Source organism: Exophiala aquamarina, assembly GCF_000709125.1.
Source record: "Exophiala aquamarina CBS 119918 chromosome Unknown aczIA-supercont1.4, whole genome shotgun sequence".
NCBI classification, from domain to species: domain Eukaryota; kingdom Fungi; phylum Ascomycota; class Eurotiomycetes; order Chaetothyriales; family Herpotrichiellaceae; genus Exophiala; species Exophiala aquamarina.
Genome location: NW_013550584.1, coordinates 4,270,781 through 4,288,596, shown reverse-complemented (window position 1 = coordinate 4,288,596; position 17,816 = coordinate 4,270,781). Strand labels below are relative to the sequence as shown.

General features: G+C 51.7%; 6 protein-coding genes across 6 annotated transcripts; 5 read left to right on the top strand and 1 right to left on the bottom strand.

Moving 5' to 3' along the window:
* Positions 1 to 1,230: 1,230 nt before the first annotated feature.
* On the top strand, positions 1,231 to 3,639 carry A1O9_06645 (uncharacterized protein; the record flags this gene model as incomplete). The annotated part of the gene is made up of 2 exons (XM_013405855.1): positions 1,231 to 1,329; positions 1,390 to 3,639. The coding sequence occupies 2 exons, from the start codon at positions 1,231 to 1,233 to the stop codon at positions 3,637 to 3,639; spliced, it is 2,349 nt and encodes a 782-aa protein (XP_013261309.1).
* A 328-nt stretch (positions 3,640 to 3,967) lies between these two features.
* A1O9_06644 (uncharacterized protein) lies at positions 3,968 to 4,516 on the top strand (the record flags this gene model as incomplete). Its single annotated transcript, XM_013405854.1, has 1 exon — positions 3,968 to 4,516. The coding sequence occupies one exon, from the start codon at positions 3,968 to 3,970 to the stop codon at positions 4,514 to 4,516; it is 549 nt and encodes a 182-aa protein (XP_013261308.1).
* A 2,558-nt stretch (positions 4,517 to 7,074) lies between these two features.
* On the top strand, positions 7,075 to 8,771 carry A1O9_06643 (uncharacterized protein; the record flags this gene model as incomplete). The annotated part of the gene is made up of 2 exons (XM_013405853.1): positions 7,075 to 7,735; positions 7,786 to 8,771. The coding sequence occupies 2 exons, from the start codon at positions 7,075 to 7,077 to the stop codon at positions 8,769 to 8,771; spliced, it is 1,647 nt and encodes a 548-aa protein (XP_013261307.1).
* Positions 8,772 to 10,430: 1,659 nt separating this feature from the next.
* On the top strand, positions 10,431 to 10,939 carry A1O9_06642 (MFS transporter, SP family, general alpha glucoside:H+ symporter; the record flags this gene model as incomplete). Its single annotated transcript, XM_013405852.1, has 2 exons — positions 10,431 to 10,503; positions 10,527 to 10,939. 2 exons carry the CDS (start codon positions 10,431 to 10,433, stop codon positions 10,937 to 10,939), a joined length of 486 nt encoding a protein of 161 aa, XP_013261306.1.
* A 2,659-nt stretch (positions 10,940 to 13,598) lies between these two features.
* A1O9_06641 (uncharacterized protein) lies at positions 13,599 to 14,661 on the bottom strand (the record flags this gene model as incomplete). The annotated part of the gene is made up of 3 exons (XM_013405851.1): positions 13,599 to 14,153; positions 14,267 to 14,422; positions 14,476 to 14,661. 3 exons carry the CDS (start codon positions 14,659 to 14,661, stop codon positions 13,599 to 13,601), a joined length of 897 nt encoding a protein of 298 aa, XP_013261305.1.
* Positions 14,662 to 15,115: 454 nt separating this feature from the next.
* On the top strand, positions 15,116 to 17,803 carry A1O9_06640 (uncharacterized protein; the record flags this gene model as incomplete). Its single annotated transcript, XM_013405850.1, has 5 exons — positions 15,116 to 15,652; positions 15,705 to 16,785; positions 16,842 to 17,149; positions 17,199 to 17,376; positions 17,442 to 17,803. The coding sequence occupies 5 exons, from the start codon at positions 15,116 to 15,118 to the stop codon at positions 17,801 to 17,803; spliced, it is 2,466 nt and encodes an 821-aa protein (XP_013261304.1).
* Positions 17,804 to 17,816: the final 13 nt, after the last annotated feature.

Below are 17,816 nucleotides of genomic sequence, written 5' to 3'. Positions count from 1 at the left end.
GCTTGGCGTGCTGGCCTGCGAGACGGGCAAATGGGCGGCTGCTCAGCGTATGGCCGTTCGGGACAAAGATCCGGAACGAGGCCGCAACCTCGCTGCGATTTGGTGATGGGAGTAAGGAGTTCGGACTGCACTCTGCCCAATACTAAGGTATCAGGGTTGCCAGGTTTCCGGGAGAGCTTTGGTACACCACGGGCACGGGCATATGCACTACCTGCCAGGAACCCGATGGCCAGGCCTCTGCTGGTAGTGGCCTCGGAGGGGCTGAGAGAAGGGGAGCGCGGTTTCTAGCAAAAGAGCCTGGCGACCAGCCTACCACACAGTCACCCACCTGGTTCCACTGCCCAGTACTCCGTAGGGAATATGTTGAGAGATGCCAAGTTTCAATGGTGCATGGACTGTAGATGGAGTATCCTAGAACTTGCAGTCACTTGCTCCACAGCTACAGTAACACTACACTATTGACTCGAAGGAGTTGGCCGAACAGCATGCAGCCCGCTCACACCCCCGTCGTGCCAATGGCATTCTCACGACACCATATTTTATTTCCCATACTTTTTGCCTCGTTCCACATCCCACCACCACCATCACCACCATCACCACCATCACCACCATCACCACCGCCAACTCTCGCCATCGCCACTCTCCATCCCTCTGACTCTCATAGCGACCTCTAGTGCTCGCAACTCAATCATCGCCATACCCAATCTTCATTTCCGCCAAAATCAGGCGACATACCCCCGCCATACTGATGTGGGAGCATGTCTGAGCAACTGCCTTCAGGCCGGAATACTCGACATCCTGCGTCTCGCACAGAGCCGCCGAGATCAAACTCCTCCACCCAACCACCAGTTCCCTCCATTGAATCCGCCGATTCTATCCCCCCGTCCTCTCCAGCTACATTTCGCGTTACACAGTCTCCGCAGACAGTCCTTTGCGAGCCTTCTAAGAAAGCAGCCAAAGTAGCCATCCCAAGATTAAAACGCCTTGTCGATGCCTCGGGCGAAGATGCGAATAGATTGGGTGCCAGACACCGGGTCACACATGCCTGTGAGCCGTGCCGGCACAGAAAGACAAAATGCAGTGGCGATCGCCCCATATGTCGACATTGCGCAGACTTCAAGATTAGCTGTTTCTATGCCGATGGCAAACGAGACCGAGTCAAGAAGTGAGTGAACGTATGACTTGGGAAACTATACGGACGGACTGACGAGTGACAGACAGTTTGGAACAATGACAGAGAAGCTGGCAGACTATGAAAAACTCCTGAAGGACTTGATGTCCCGAGTCGGCGATGCAGATGCAAGCCTCATTCGCGCTTCTCTAGAGAAAGTACGAATTTCCACTCTGGCTTTGGCCTCATATGAAGGCGATGCTAACCCACCTTTGTAGGAGACCCTCGACGATCCCGACGAGCCGTCTATTGATTCAAGGACCGACGCAAGCGTGCCAATCGTTGATGGGATTGACGCCGAGTCCGAATCCGGTGCCGAATCTCTGGCCTCAGCCGGCGCGGGGTCTACGGGTGCCCTAGATCGAACAAACGAGGACTTCACCCGCGAAGAGGCACGATCCACCGGCTTCATGGGCAAAAACTCTGAGATAACGTGGCTCCAGCGTGTGCAGGAGGAAAACAAATATGGCGATGATGAACCTGCTCCTCATGGAGGCGAAGCGCGGCAGCGAATGGGAAGCACCTCCGCCGCCTCGCTCACTTCCAGCCGGGCTCCAGGCGATCCACAGATGCCATTAGCGGAGGCAGATCTCGGCTTCTCCATCAACGACACTAGCTATCACCTAGATGACGTTCCCATCACCACCTTCGAGGCTGTCGACCCTTACGAAATGCCTAGCCGCGAGACTGCCCAACACTTGTTCAATGCCTATATCGCGAGGGTTCACCCCTCCTTCCCTATTGTTGGGAAACTGAACTTAAGCAACCAGTTCCAAAAGTTCATCTCTGGCACCGTGCAGAGACCGCCAGAGAAATGGCTAGCCATCATCAATCTCATCTTTGCAATCGGTGCCACATACTCTCACCTCATCGAGGCTGAATGGGCAGGTGACGAACGAGACCATCTGATCTACTTCACAAGAGCCCGAATGCTTAGTATGAATTCCGAGACCATCTTTCACCACCCCGATCTACAGCAGATCCAAATACTTGGCCTGATGACTTTCTACCTGATGTGTATCAGCCAGATCAACCGGGCATGGATTTTGAACGGCATTGCCATTCGAGAGGCCGGTGCGCTGGCCATGAATATGCGGAATGATAGTGTCAACCTCAAAGATTCCCTAAAAGAAATCCGCTATCGTGTCTGGTGGGCGCTTTATACCCTCGAGCATCGCCTTTGCAGTATGACTGGACGAGTTAATTGTATTCTTGATGACCACTGCACCGCGCCGCTCCCTGCTCCTCTTGAAGAAGAACAGTTTGAGACTGCTGAAGGCCTATACCTTCTCAGCAAGGAGAGACAACGGGGCGATCGTGCACCGTCGTCAAATCCGCAGTCGCCGGGTGTCCTGTCCACAACACCATCCAGTGACCGTTCACGTTCCCAGAACAACATCGACTCCAGATCACCGTCCACCGGTAACCGGGGACGAGACCTTGAGTGGGCTAAAGACATACCGCCGAATTCTTCATTGTACTTTCTTCATCTGGTGCAATTGGCGAGGTTGACCCAAGACATCTTCCACAAGCTTTATAACCCATCCTCCATCACTGGGTCGTGGTCGGATGTACAAGCCAAGATCAAGGAACTAGACGAGCGACTTGAGCATTGGTATCGAAGATTGCCCCCTGCGTTTGTTTTCCGCCGGAAACAACGTGGCCGAAACTCGTATGAGGCCCGACTGGCTTTGGGCTTCACCTTCTTTGGAGCAAAAATGGCCATTCATCGACCCTGCCTTTGCCGGCTCGACCGCAAGATACCTCATCAGTCCAGCAAGTCTCTTGATTTCAACCGAATCTCAGCGCTGGCGTGTGTGGAAGCAGCCATGGAACTCTTGCGTTCCATTCCCGATGAGCCTAATGCCGTTGGCTTGATGAGAGTTGGCCCCTGGTGGTCTATCCTGCATTTCTTGGTGCAAGCCACCACGATCTTGATGCTCGAGATTTCTTTCCGAGTTAATCATATGCCAGAGGCTGCAGACCAAGTTTTTGAGTCTGGGAAAAAGAGCATTAGATGGCTTCACGCTTTAGGAGAAGAAAATGCGTCTGCAAAGCGAGCATGGGCTCTGTGCTTTCCCGTGTTCCGAGACTCGTGCAAAAGGATCGGGCTGGACGCCTCAGACCTGCCACATGATCCACCAGGGAAGTACTCTCCTGCCCATCCCAAGGCTGCTATGCCCGACTTCGGATTCTCGCAATCAATATTTGCACCAGCCACTATACAGAGTACAATGTTTCCACCAGCTTCCAACGCTCAATCCTTCGCCATGTACGATTCCATGATGCAATATGATCAGTACTTCCCCCCAGACCTAATGATCGATCAACATCAGCAGGGCAATCCACCTACTGATGCTGAGATCGAGTTCATGAGTAGTGTGTATCACGATAACCAAGGTCACGGACAGTCTGGATCATCACAGCCTGGACCATTGGGTGGACAAAGTAGTCGGCAGATTTTCTAGTGGTTTTCGATACTATCTTGATGAGACCAGCTATGTCAGCTATGAAAGGGGTGTAAGGGGGTGGCGGGCTCGAAACGCCTGGTAAATGTACATACCTATCTGCGACTTTGCATACCAGCCCCGCCAGAGCCTTACCACCGACTTGGCATGGGCACAGGCCAAATGCCAGCAATTTTGTTCTTGCTCCCGCCACATTCATCTGGCGCTACCCATACGTTTTATAAAGCGGCTGTCAGCCTCACGAATGAGATCAATGACTAATTGACTTATCATTTCCTTCATTAAGGCGCTTCCAGCAAAAGCTGCAGATCCACGAGCTATGACATCCATGACAATTCAACTCCTCACAATTCTTAGCATCATCGCTCCCACGTCTCTTTTTGGCCCTGCAATCAAACACAGCGGAAGAAGTTATCCACATCCAAAAGGCCGCCAGGAAGTAGAAGGGAATGGCCCTGCAGCAGGAGTAACTGACTTACTCCCTCCGCCTATTGTGCACGAGCCCGTTCTTAGTTCAACTCATGCCAGCTTCCAGGACACTGTACCACCTACCAGTCCTATGCTGACAGGAATAGAAGACCAAGCCCCTGCGATGAGGACTCCGACAATATCACATTATGCCTCTCCTACGGCAGTCATCCAGATGGCGGTTGCAACGGTCTGTCCCGATACGCCGTCGTCGTCACCGATTTTCCCCCTTCTGGCCCTCGATCTCGCCTCCTACGATGCCACAAACACAATGCAAGCTACTCAACCCACTATAACGAGTTATGTTCCCATCTACGTCAATGCAACAGTGTTTCTCACGAACGGCAGCAGCACTGTCTTCCTTTCTCTCAGCACATCCACTGCCACAATTAGCCCATACTATCAATAGAACCTACCCAGCCACCTTCCGCGCAGACGGCGAGGATAGTCAAAGACAGTAACGGCTGCCAGACGGTGTACACGGTTGCCACTATTCCTGTATACAGCACGACTATCTGCGCCCCTGGCATGCTGCCAGTGCCCGCCACGGATTGTGATCAATGGATTACATTTCTTCTCAAAAGCTTGGGAATTGTTCAAGCACCGACTCTGCTGTCCTACAGGATGGCGAACTCCCCACTCTCAGACCTCTGGCGATTCCATCATCGGCGGCCCCGACTCTACCGCGGATTACTGGCCCCGTGGCATTCTATGCGACTCTTTGATATGAGCTGGCACAGCACCCCATTCCCAACATCGTGCGGGTAGAGAATTGTCTACCAGATACGGCGGTCGGGTCCGTTTGTCAGGTATCCAGCGAAGCCTTGACCGTGGTGTACAATACCCGGGTAACCATTACGAGTATTGTGGCGAGCTTTTCAGGTGTATGTTCCCATATTTCCCGGTGGCATTATAGCTCATGTGTTACTGATATGTCCCTGAGCAGCCCGCGACCCTAACCTCCTCTACCCGCACTTTCACGACGTTCCTCGCCTTCTCCACAACCGTCACCACCTACACAACATTTACAACCTCAAGCATCTCACGCGTGTCCATATCCACAGAATCACCCAATTCAACCCCTAATGAAACCCAAACCATTACGGTGGTTCTCTCCACCCCGACCACGAGGACTTGGGTCCTGGAACAGGTGAACAAATCGGCGGCAACTCCTACAGTGACGATTTTAGAGACGACAACGATTCAAGTGACTGAAACAAAAACAAGGACACTAATCACGAGCCCCACTATAGCGGAAGCCGAGAACTGAGGAGCCCTGCGCTGATGAAGTGTAGATGGCCATAAGAGTCATCTAAAGGTCGCTGATAGCAGCGAGTCAGCTACTGAGAGTTCTGGAGCCCTTGTGGCGGACGAGAATGCATGGATCCGGCGAGTCACCGGGAATCAAGTCACGAATACGCTCGCTGTGGAGTTCGTGTCTTCTCTATCACTCTCTGCGCTTCACAGAATGGGACGGGAATGAGAGTGATGATGGTGACAAACGTCCTTTCCTTTTGAAAAGAGTCATTCATTTATCTCGGGCGCTCTGACTCTGCTCGCACTGACGCTCCCTCAACAATGCAACTCCTCTAGAGCTATAAGTCCTTTCAGTTCATCAACAGTAGGCGAGCTGGAGCTTTGCTGCACAGTCGCGCAAAGATAATTTCAAAATAAAAACTTTCTTTCCGACAGACAAACTATCAACAGTTCGTCATGCACTTCCCTACTTTCGTCCTGGCTTTCTCGATCCTCTGGGGCAGCCTCGCACAGACTGTGCTTTCTCTCCCGTCCTCCGCCGTGCGCGAACAATTCGAATTGACAGCTCTCACCGTAGACGAAGGCCTGACAACCCCGAAGAACATCGAATGCGGCCGTGATTACGATATCTGGATCCGTCACGCTGGCACCACTGGCTCTGGCCATACGACCGCGGCATGCACCAAGATGGTCGACTTCTTCTCCGGCCTCACCTCGAACCACAACGCCGTGAATTTCTGGATCGTGTGCCCTAGCAATGCGCCGCTTGCGAATAAGGGTACAAGACCGACCGAGATGGGTTTTTCCTACACTCCCGGCCAGTGGATTGATTTCCAGAGCAAGGATAAGGAGCAGCGGCCGAGTGGAGTCTTGAGGATTGAGAAGAAGGGCGAGAGGGTGCTTGAGGTGGACGTGAAGCTCGGCGTCGCTGTGAAAGACAAGGGTGACAAGAAGGACGCGTTGATTGAGTACATTTACTGTACCTAATGCACGCTTGATTATTGAGAGTCTGTATTTCGAGTCGCTTTGGCTGTTTATGCCACAAGCGTCGACACTCGCCAGTTACTACCAAGTGGCAGGAGGGGACTTAATTGCATTCCAAATGAAAGGCAGAATTCTACTCATGTAACTACGAGGCCTATTTCCCGTAGGTTTTCAATCACGATAGGCTTCGAATACCTTTTCTCTACGTAGGGCTCCTCGATCATTAGACAGGAGAGTTCCAATCTGTGTCCCGAATCCGCCTGCAAACAAAAGCTCTCCTTTGAAGGGCCAAGTAGGACTACAGTAATTATTGATAGCACACAAGTAGCTTCGAAGGCGCCCCGAAAGGAGCAGATGGTTCTATTTTGTAAGCCGCTGTACATGACCAAGATCGAGCAGCGAGATTCTCGCCGCCAATTTTGAGATGGTAGATCGGCAGGGCCGTAGGAGTCCAGCAAGCCATACCTTCAAGTACCATACATAGCACGAAAGGAGAATGCGATGTGGGGTTCAATGCCCTATTCAAGCTAGATAGATAGACCAGGCCCCTTGACAGTGTGTGGGGACCGGGCAGGTTGTTACGAGTAGGGCACGGCCCACAGAATACTCCATATGGACCGAAGGTTCGGTATTAACTGTATAGCCGAGAAGTCGATCCTTATCCCGACCTAAACCGGCCTGTTCAAGACAAATTCTCTTTGTTCCCGATTCTCTCAATTACTCACAATGTCTACCTCCTACAAACGACATCTGTGCACGCAAAACCTTGGCCCACGAGGGTGGGTGCAAGGTATCAATCTTGTCTCTGAACGAACGGGCAAGACTGTAGCCCATTATTTTGGCGGCGTGCGATACGCCCAACCGCCGATCGGCCATCTTCGATTCCGCAGAACGCGGCCTTTGGCTCCAGATTTTCGCTACGGAAGTGAAGAATCACCATGCCCCTGCACGCAAGGATGCCGTATCTGTCCTCAGCCGGATTGGCCTGATGTTTTGACTCCCACGGACCCACATCAGTGGAGCGAAGATTGCTTAGGTGCAAATATCTGGGTGCCCTCAGGAGCACCGCCTCCCGAAGGTTGGCCGGTGCTCTTTTACATCCATGGCGGATTTCTGCAATTTGGAAGCCCAAATAAGGCTGCGGACGTAGTGGCAAGAATGTACGATGAAACAACATTCAAGGCAATTGTTGTGATGCCCGGATACCGCCTCAACCTCTTTGGGTTCCTGGCAAGCCAGGAGCTCCAGCTGGAAGCACAGGGAGACGGTGAGAACGCCGGGAACATGGGTTTCTGGGACCAAAGGACTGCAATTGAATGGACTGCAAGCATGATTTCGTTCTTTGGCGGAAACCGTGAGAATATCACTGTTGCAGGATACTCTGCCGGTACGTCTACCTGCTCAACTGAGCTCTGGAAAAGTCTGATTATTTGACAGGGGCTCACTCTGTTTTCCACCAACTCTCACATGACTTGTACTTACCAAGTTCCCGTTCGATAATCAAAAGAGCCATTATGTGGTCAAATGGTCCTGGGACACAACCAAAAAGGGTTGATCAACACCAAATGGCATTTGACGAGCTCTTGTCAAAGCTTCGGATTCATGCATCGACATCGAGCTATGATAAGCTAGATCGATTACGCGCCGTGCCAGCTGCTGAACTGATCAATGCCTTAGATTCGATGAACCACTCACAGTTTCGAGGCTGCTCGGAGGACGACTTCGTCAACGCAAGCTTGATTGCCAACATCAATACTGGAGACTATGGACGAAGGATGAAACAGCGGGGAGTCAAGCTGTTCATCGGAGAGTGCCGTGATGAACATAATCTCTATCGTGCTTGGAAAACGCCGAAGAACTCATGGAAAGCAGTCTATGACCGACTTCTGGAGGACTATCCAGTGGAGGCAGTTGACAGCACCATGAGACTGTATGCTCCTAACAAGAAGCTGCCTAGAGACTGTCTAGATTGGATCGTTCTCTTTGGCAAAATCTATGCAGACCTTCAAGTTCACTGCCTCGAGCGAGGCTTGATCAAGAAGCTGTCAGATGCTGGACTGGTCGTTGGAAAAGACATCCTCAGATATCGGGTCGAATTCAGAGTCGACTGTGCCGATAGCGCGTGGCCACCGGAGTGGGAGGTTACGCATGCCACCGACGAGGGTTTCTGGTGGTGGGGGAATGGATGGGGCAACGGGCTTACAGCAGCCGAAAAACGTTTCGTCACTCCTTTGTACGAAGCATTTACGCGTTTTGTAGCGGGAGATAGCGTGGAATGGGAAAAGATAGGGGTGAAGTACTCTCGAAGATTGACAGCTGAAGGCACCACGGATATTTGGGAGGACACGCGTTGGGAGGAAGCTCAAAGTGTGTGGAAGGCGGTCAATTCGGCACCATTGAGTTCTGTGTCGAGCAAGTTGTGATCGAAGGGCGAGAGGACCACAGGATCTGGATTTACAAGCCAATGTGTCGCGGTCCATAGACAGGTGACCAACTTTGGCGTGGAACAGCAAGTTTTCAAGGCTTTGTCCTTCGTCTAGGAGTGTCTTGGGAGTCCTGTACCCAATTGGATGTTTGTACCCACTGGGGCCAAATGTTGTCGGCGAGTCGTACACCAAAGACAGACAGCGAGGCTGCTAAAGGGTCTGAATAATCGATTGTATAACGAGCAGCGACGGCATACGCTGCCCAAGCGAGTGGTAAACGAGGTCCACGGTTAATACAAGTCATCTATCCAGAAATCTCGACGACTGATGCTGACCTAGGCTAAGCGTTCCTTATCCTTGTACTCGGTAGGCCGGTTCTCTTCCAATCTAGCGCGAGATGAGGGAGATTGAGGGTCCGCACTAAACCCTCAGATATATGGGGAATGCTCCACCAAGATCATGCCACGTGGACAACGGTAGTATACTCCGTAGCTCGTCCCGCGTACCAACAGGAACGCAGCTCAGTGTGCTGGCCGTCCTTAGCACTCCTCATACTCGTGTCCGGTATTTGACGGAGAATAGTGCGGAGTTGCAAGGGGCGCGTTTTACTGTGGGCGGCGGGCGACCAAGATTTCCATAATGATCAAAGCTCAAAAGGAAGCCTAAAGCTTCTCAAGAGCCTCCGATCTGCCCACTGGGGGCACATATAGCCACATGTGGTCGGCGGCTGCTGCACCGAAGCTTCCATTGGAATTCCACCACCTCGTGCCACTTGATGGAACACGAGGTGCTGTGTCGAGTTAGATTATCCATGGACTGCCTCGTATTGCGGTGATCAACGATCCTGTCGCGTTATACTTCCTGCGGGAATACACCAATCTGCGCCTCGGCCTATCCCTCCGCGCCTGTTGCGTGAGTTGTGGGTTTGCCCGCTCGTAGACTCGCCGGTGCCGGCGGTCAAGTTATGCCTGTCACTGTGGCAAGCAACATGGCCAGGAAAGCGGAGCAGGAAAGCGGAGGGTTCTCTCCATTCTGCTTCTTTCCATAGTGCTTGTCTTGGCTGGAGGATCCTCCGTATTCATACAAGGCCCATCCAGGGGTACCTAAGGTATATTCTACTGATGGTACTGATTCCCGCGCCGGAACAGCATCGACCGTGCGGCACATTCAAGCAGCGGCTACTCAGTCTAACAGCACGCAGCTGTGGCGCCGCTCGCTGTGGCCGGCGGAAATTTACTTGAAAGCAGCAGACGAGCTGGGGAAGCTTGCGGAAGCCAGGGAGACGTCAGGGAAGTTCTGGATGTTCTGCCCGCGTCCGGCGGGCGAATGACGGGCCCAAGCATGGCGAATCGACCTGTCCCTTCATCAGGTTAGCCTTGAAATCTGAGGTATACCAAATGTCATGATGCCGGATTCCTGGGATCCTCTATCGCTTCTGCTCTTCCCTCGCTGGGCCATCCCTGCCTCCCCTCCCACAATCAATACTTCGTAAGGGAAAACAGCCTTCAACATGACCGGACACACCATTGCGCGATCACCGGGAGCCGACCCCGAGGTACAGATCCACAAGTCCTCGGTGGAATATGTCCGCTAGGTCGACGAGAAGAGCATGTACAACACGGCGGGTGCAGCGAGGCTGAAAATGCGAAGTTCAACATGGGTGTCATGGAGGACAGTCGAGCATTCCCCTCAGCCTCATGGGGGGCTTTGATTTTGTCCTCGCACTATTGTAAGCCACCCGGTCTCTGCCAGCAAGGAGTGACATCTCTGACCAAATCCTTGCCCAGGTCATGGAGACCTACTGCTTCTTTCTCATGGAAAACTTTATTGCGCTTCCCGCGTTCACGAACGAATACGGCGTTCTCGACGAGGAAACCGGCAAGCACTTTATCACGACCCCGTGGCAGTCCGCTTTGGGGATGGGTGGTCCAGTTGGTGCTTTCATCAGCGTCTTCCTTGCCGGCCATCTCACCAGCAAGATTGGATACCACTGGGAAACCATCTGGGCCCTCATTCGTATCAACGCATTCATTTTCGTCTTGTATTTCGCAAACTCTCTTGGAGTCATGCTGGCCTCTCAACTTCTCGAGGGCATCCCTTGGGGCATCTTCATCGCGAATATATATAGGACCAGCTGGAGGGTGATTATCCTCTCGACTAGCTAATCATCGTTTTAGGCACCAGCATACTGTTCCGAGATCGTGAGTTATCATTCCGTGTTCCTACTTTGTCCCTGGAGAACGTATAGACTAATATAAGCTAAGGGGCCGGTATTTCTACGAACACTTCGTTTGCCATGGGTCTCATTACCTCCGCCCTTCAGGCGGTCTTCGTTATGCTCTCTTGGAGACGTATCTTGGTCGACGTATTATTTACCTCTGGGGCCCGGCTTTTAACACCCTCCTACTGGTCTGTCTCGGCATCGCAGCCTCCTTTAAGGGATCAAATTCGACTTCCCTTAGCGCAAGCATTTCTTGGTCTTATGATCTCTGTCTTGTTCTGTCCGTGACCTGCGCCCGCCTCGTGGGTCATTATTGGAGAGACTTCATCCATCCGCCTTAGGCCCCTAACCACTGGAGTTGGACGTGGGTGTTACTACGCGATTAATAATTCTTGCATCTACCTAGCAAGCTACATGCTCAACCCGGTCGGCGGAAACCTTGGTTGCAAATGCGGCTATGTCTGGGCTGGTACCGGTTTTGTCCGCCTTGTCATGGCTTTTCTCGGACTGCGCAAGATGAAAAACCGCTCTTACCGCGAGATTAGCATCTTATTCAACCGTCATGCTCCTGCTCGCAAGTGGCAGAAAAACGTCGTCGAAATCAATGACGACCATCAGATGGAAAAGCGATCAGGGAAACGACGAAATGGTCATGTCTCAAGCCATCTTGCCATCCGGAGTCTTTCTGCTAGGGATTCCTGTTGAGTGCTATGCAGCGTCGACCAATTTGGTTACTTTTTCTACTATATCTGTATCAAGTTCGAAACAATACTGATGCAAGTATTTGTGCTGCGCATAATACATGTTCCTTGCCGCGTCTCGCCGCTTGTAGGTGGCCCGCAGGTAGTTTCTGTCTCTTTCCAGAATATAAATTGAATGACCACACCGGTTGACTGATCTAATAAAGCACAGATTCCATGCACATAGATTCACACCTGTATCGGAACTAGCACCTTCATGACTGTCGCTGCGAGTGCATCCCAATACTATCGCCGGGCCGTATCGGACTTTGGACTCGCATGGACTCCAATTGGCCCAGAACGCCGATTTCCACAAACAAGTCCGATGTTCGGCGCGAGAAAAGTAGGAAGACGAGATCCAGATCTTTAGGGGCCATAGAAGCCACGTACATCCTGCCGAAGGCCAGCAACCTCTAAGGCGTGGATGCGTGGACGGTCTCCAATTCCGAGGTGATGGTATATGCTTTCTCTGCTATCCCAAATTGCGAGTAGACTGATGCTTTCAAAATATTTTTATCACTGATGGTTGCCGCTGTAATGTGTTGTCCTATGATTCTGTAGAGGGTCCGAGATCGTAACGTAAAAGGCATGTTTGGATGGGCCAATGTAAAGCCATTGCTTCCCGCTCGCGCCACAGGTGCCTCATCTCAACATATGGCGCTTCAAGCAGCGGCAAAAGCAACACGGATGAATCAGGCGCGCACCTATACCAAGCGATTAGAAACCACCCATCATTCTGCTCCGTTCGATAGTGCTGTCCAGGGGTGACCCCAAACCAAGCGTGACGCTCTCATACACGCAGCCACGAATGCACGCCTCCCAGGCAAATGGATGGGAAAAGACTCTTGGTAGACGAGACAGTGGCTACTGGGGTGATTCACCTTCTTCTCTCCGATAGATATCTAGCAAGAGGACATTGCGTCAGCGACACAGCTCGATAACACGACGAGAGCCTCATTCAACCCGGTGAGATATGTGAAAATGCCCCATTGTAATCCTCTACAGAATCAAAGTCATCCATCATCATTTGAAATTTGTACCCACCATGGTCGTACTCGTAGTTCAAAATATTTGGGGGGTTTTTTCTGGGTGGTGGCAATTGATAAAGCGCAAGGGATTTTCATCGCGAGATTCGTCGACATGATGAAGCTTGCGATATCTGTGGGACATCTACAAAGAAGTTCCATAGTACGGGATATTCGGTAACTTGCAGACTGGGGAATAGCCACCACACAAACACAAGAGTATTAAGTTGATCGATTGGACCTGATGCCAGGTGACGGGCATGCAGCTTGCGGACACTTTGATGAACGTGCTGAGGAAATAACGCGGCAAGTATTTCAGGGACATAATTCTCATAATCGAGAGCATTTCGTGAGTATGTGATCGCACATTCTTGTGAGCGATAATATCTACGTCTCCTTTCACTTGTTCGCATGTCCTCAAGAGCGCGGATAGGTCCTGCGATGTCATTAATCTTGTTTCGGATCTCACAAGGACCTCCGAGCAACGTAGGATTAGTGGGATCGGGAATGGGGAGCTGAATTTTTAGTTTCTTTGGCGCCGACTTCTCAGTGAATAAGGCAGCCGTGATGGGAAAGGATGAAACAGTGCGAGTTTTCGAAGGTTGGACCTTGCTACAGATATTCCGTCGGTTGGAGAAGATTTTAGAGGACGAGTGGTTCGAAGAGACACGCATCTTATTGCCTTGGGGCCAGCTTTTGATGAAAGGGAGGCAGCGCAATCACTGCATTTGATCTATCACTCTTGAATTAGCTGGATAAGAGACCACTATTGCAGTGAAGCCATCTCACTTTTAGAGGTTCTTCACTAACGGACCAGAAAGCTTAGGCTTCACGGAAATCAATTCCCTACACCAGCGTAAGCCTTTCCACCCGCTAATTTGTCAATCGCAATACACTCCTGCAGGCCCGAAAGGTTGAAAGCATGTTTGATGCCGCTATCAGGATCCGCTTCAGACGGCTTTCCCGTCTTCTTCAGGACCTCCAAGTCCTTCGTCACACCTCGTATGAACGGCTCAAGACAAAGACCGGGATAGATGACCATTCGAAAGCCGATTTCGCGGGCCTCCTGGACAGTCGACAAAGGCGTCACACCACCTGGGACAACATTCAGGAGCACGGGAACATCCTTGAAGATTTGGCAGATCTCCACGGCTTCTTCTCTGGTCTTGATGGCCTCGAAAAACACGATGTCGACCCCTATCCGCACCGCCTCTTGGAGACGCTCGATCGCTTCGTCGAATCCGTACGTCTGGTTGGCGTCTGTCCGTGCGATGATCAGTAAGTCGGATTGTAGTTGGTCCCGGGCTGCGACTGCAGCTCGTAGGCGGCTGTAGTAGATGTCGCGATCAACGATTTGTTTGCCCAAGAGGTGGCCACATCTTTTCTCCTGGACCTGTGGAGTCGTCAGCACAGTTGATACTCTCCCAATTGCATTGGACATGCCTGGTCTTCGATGTGCAAGGCGGCCACTCCTGAGCGAGCATATTGTATGACCGTCCTGGTCACCATGATCGGTCCGCCGTAGCCAGTATCTGCATCTGCGATTAATGGCACAGAAGGATCAAGCGAGGCAATCATCTCTGCATTGGCGCGCATGTCGTTTTGAGTTGCCATCCCCAAATCGGCCCAGCCTAGTCTCGACATCGAAGTCCCTGCGCCTGTCTGGCACTACAATCAGTAAAGAGATCCACGACATTGCAAGGAGGATTTTCTACCATATACAGGGCATCGAACCCAGCAGCAATAGCCAGGCGAGCGGACAAACCATCAAACACCCCAGGGCATACGACAAGATTCGACGGGTCTTTTAACAATTCTCGGAGCCGTTTGGCACCCGTGAGAGGGGCGGTCGACTTGATGGCATTGCTGCTATCGGCAGGGCCAGCGCTGATAGAACCCATTGTAGCACCTGCAATTTCACGCTTCAAGGTTGTACCAAGTAGTGCAAGCGTGATACGAAGATGTATTTTCTTGAAGTCGGAAAAAAGCATCGGCGTCCTCTAACCCAGGCCAACTGTTAATCGGCCTGTTTACATCATCGGCTCCCTCTCCACAGCTGAGCCGACATGGTCAAGAACGGGCCGATCATCGCATCTCAAACCCCGAATTGCGGACTTGCAGATCAGACGCCTTGACGCGCACCGTGTTGCGGCAGCATTCGATGTTGACCTATTTCTATTGGTTGCACATAAAAAAGGTGACTGTTCTTATGGAAAATACTATGCGGAAGATCATCAATCTTGTCAGCACGATGTCGGCTCGATTAGCCATGAGTTGAGATTCCATATATATTCATACGGCCACCAGGTACGGCCACTTGAACCAGCGACTAGCATGACATAAATTTCGCCCAATATGACGACACGCTCGGAAACACAATCTACTGGCCACTCTGTTGTTGCAGGCCGCTTCGAGGCTCAGCTACGAGAATTGCTATCTCGTCTGAGAAAGATCGATGTCGATTCATTGCAGATAGACAATACAAAGCCGCACATATCCATCGATCAGATAGTCTCGCAGTACTCAGACAAACTTCGTACGATATCGCGGACCTCCGAAGCTAGTGCGCTAGATGATGCTCGAGAGAAGACCGTCGATAGCAGGAACTTTGGCGGACTGGGCTTGCAGGGAGTATTGACTCCGTCGCAGGAGCAGCAAGACGAGGCACTCTTCTTGATCGAGTCATGGCTCGAAGCGATCACGTCTCGAGAGAGATCGATCAACTACTTGTCCTGTCGATCCTCCTCGGCACCAGGAGTTCGCCCGATGACTGCGGCGCAGAAGATATTTGCTCAACATGTCATAGGCGAAAAGCCCCGGAACGGCTTGGCCGCAGGGGATGTTGTGAGGGTGGGGGTTGACTGGATATTGTCTTCGGAGCTGTCTTGGGGGGTATGTGTGAAGCAAGCCATTGGATTAATGTTGAATGCTAATGGATGACTAGTCCATGGACAGAATCCACAAGGACCTTGGATCACCAGGAATCTGGCGCAACGATAGATTTTGGCTCGCTGGAGACCACGTGGTTCATCCAGATGTGGTATCAAATCCTAAAATCAAGGCTATGATCGAGGCGTCAGAACGTGCTAAGCATGCTTTCAAGATGACCGAGTATCAAGGCATGAACTATACCATTATGCACACCGAGTTCGTCCGGGAGCGAGTTGAGCCAGGAATGCTGGCCATTGGGGCGGATTCTCATACATGCTCGGGTGGTGCAGTCGGCTGCCTGGCTATTGGACTTGGGACAGCGGATGTCATGATGACACTGGCATTGGGCGAAACTTGGTTCAAGATCCCGGAGTCGATACTGATCGAGTTTGTGGGTAAGCCAGCCTTTGGAATATCCGGTAAGGATGTCATTCTGCATATTCTGAAGGAACTGAAGCGAAACACCGTTGCGGCTGAGCGGATTGTTGAATTCACTGGAGAAGGCCTCAGGTACCTCTCTTGCGATGCAAGATTTGCAATTGCAAATATGTGCACAGAGTTTGGAGCGATCACTGGTATATTCGTGCCAGATCGCATTACAAGTGAATACATCTCTAGGCGGCGGCGGAAAGCCAACAAGACGAACTCGCTCTACTTCAGACCAGACCATGACGCTCACTATGCTGGAAGATACAGCATCAATTTGTCCAAAGTCGAAGCTTCAGTCGCCATCTACCCTAAGCCCGATAACGTTGTGCCAGTATCGGAACAAGCGGGCACCCAGCTCGACGGAGTGTTCATCGGTGCCTGTACCACTACTGAGGAAGAACTGGTCTTAGCGGCACTCGTGCTGAAGGCGGGTCTAGCGCGGAAGCTGCCCCTGGCGAAGGGGAAAAGACATTATGTGCCGGGCTCGTTGCCAATCGTGGAGAGGCTGAAAGAACTCAATTTACTGGAGGTATATGAAGCGGCCGGGTTCACGCGTGGACCGCCCGGGTGCTCATACTGCGTTGGCCTTTCTGCCGAGAAAGCCTCCCAGGGTGAGACGTGGCTGAGTTCACAGAACCGTAATTTCGAGAACAGGATGGGAAAAGGTTGGTTCATTCAAGACCGGGCGAATCCTGAGGCCTGGGACTGATTGTTGATATAGGTGCATTCGGCCATGTGACATCCGCGGTCGTCTGCGCGGCGTCCAGCTTTAGCATGTCGATTACTAGCCCCGCCGATTACTTGAAAGATCTTGACGCGGAATTCTTTCAGGGTTATCAACGACTCCCCGAGTTTGATCTCGATCCAGTCGACTACTCTGAACCCGATCTTGAGTCTGAACTGACGATCGAGAGTTCCGCTCAAGGAGGAGTAGTTGAGCCAGAGCACGATCACGTAGAGCCAACTAAGGTGCTTGACAAGATAAGCAGCAAAGTGGTGATGTTACCAGACTTTGTCGACACAGATGCTGTAAGTTACAAGTCCTGAAGAATTGGAAGATCCCACTGACCTTCGACAGCTGGCTCCAGGCTCCACTTTAACGACTTGTACGACCGATGAGGAATTCGGGCAACATGTACTCGAACACACTCATCCAGAATTCCGAGAAAAGGTGCGAAACGGGCAGCAGATAGTGGTGGCTGGCAACGCCTTTGGAGTGGGTTCCAGCCGGGAAGTGGCAGTCTCAGCCTTGAAAGGTATTCAGGAACCATATCAACGTCTTTGATCGACCTCGCTACTAACTCGTGTTTCTTTTGGACAGGTGCTGGTGTCAAAGCAGTGATTGCTCGCTCCTATGCCTTCATATACGCCAGGAACCAACCAAGTCTTGGATTGCTTGGAATTGCAATCGACGACGACGAGTTCCATAAAGCCGCCAGCGAAGGTGCAGATATAACCATCGATGTCCCTGAGCGAACCGTGACCGTGGGCGGACGTGAATTCCCTTTCCAGTTGTCCGAGATGGAGTACAACCTGACCGTGAACAACGGCATAGCCGCTTCATTCAGACGGTTTGGCAAGGGCATATGGGAGAAGTTCACAAATGGCAAACCGAGGACCACTCTCTCAGAAGTCCTACAGGTTGTCGAGGAGAACCAGCCTAAGAAAGAGTTACAATGGTAAAATAGATGCGCTC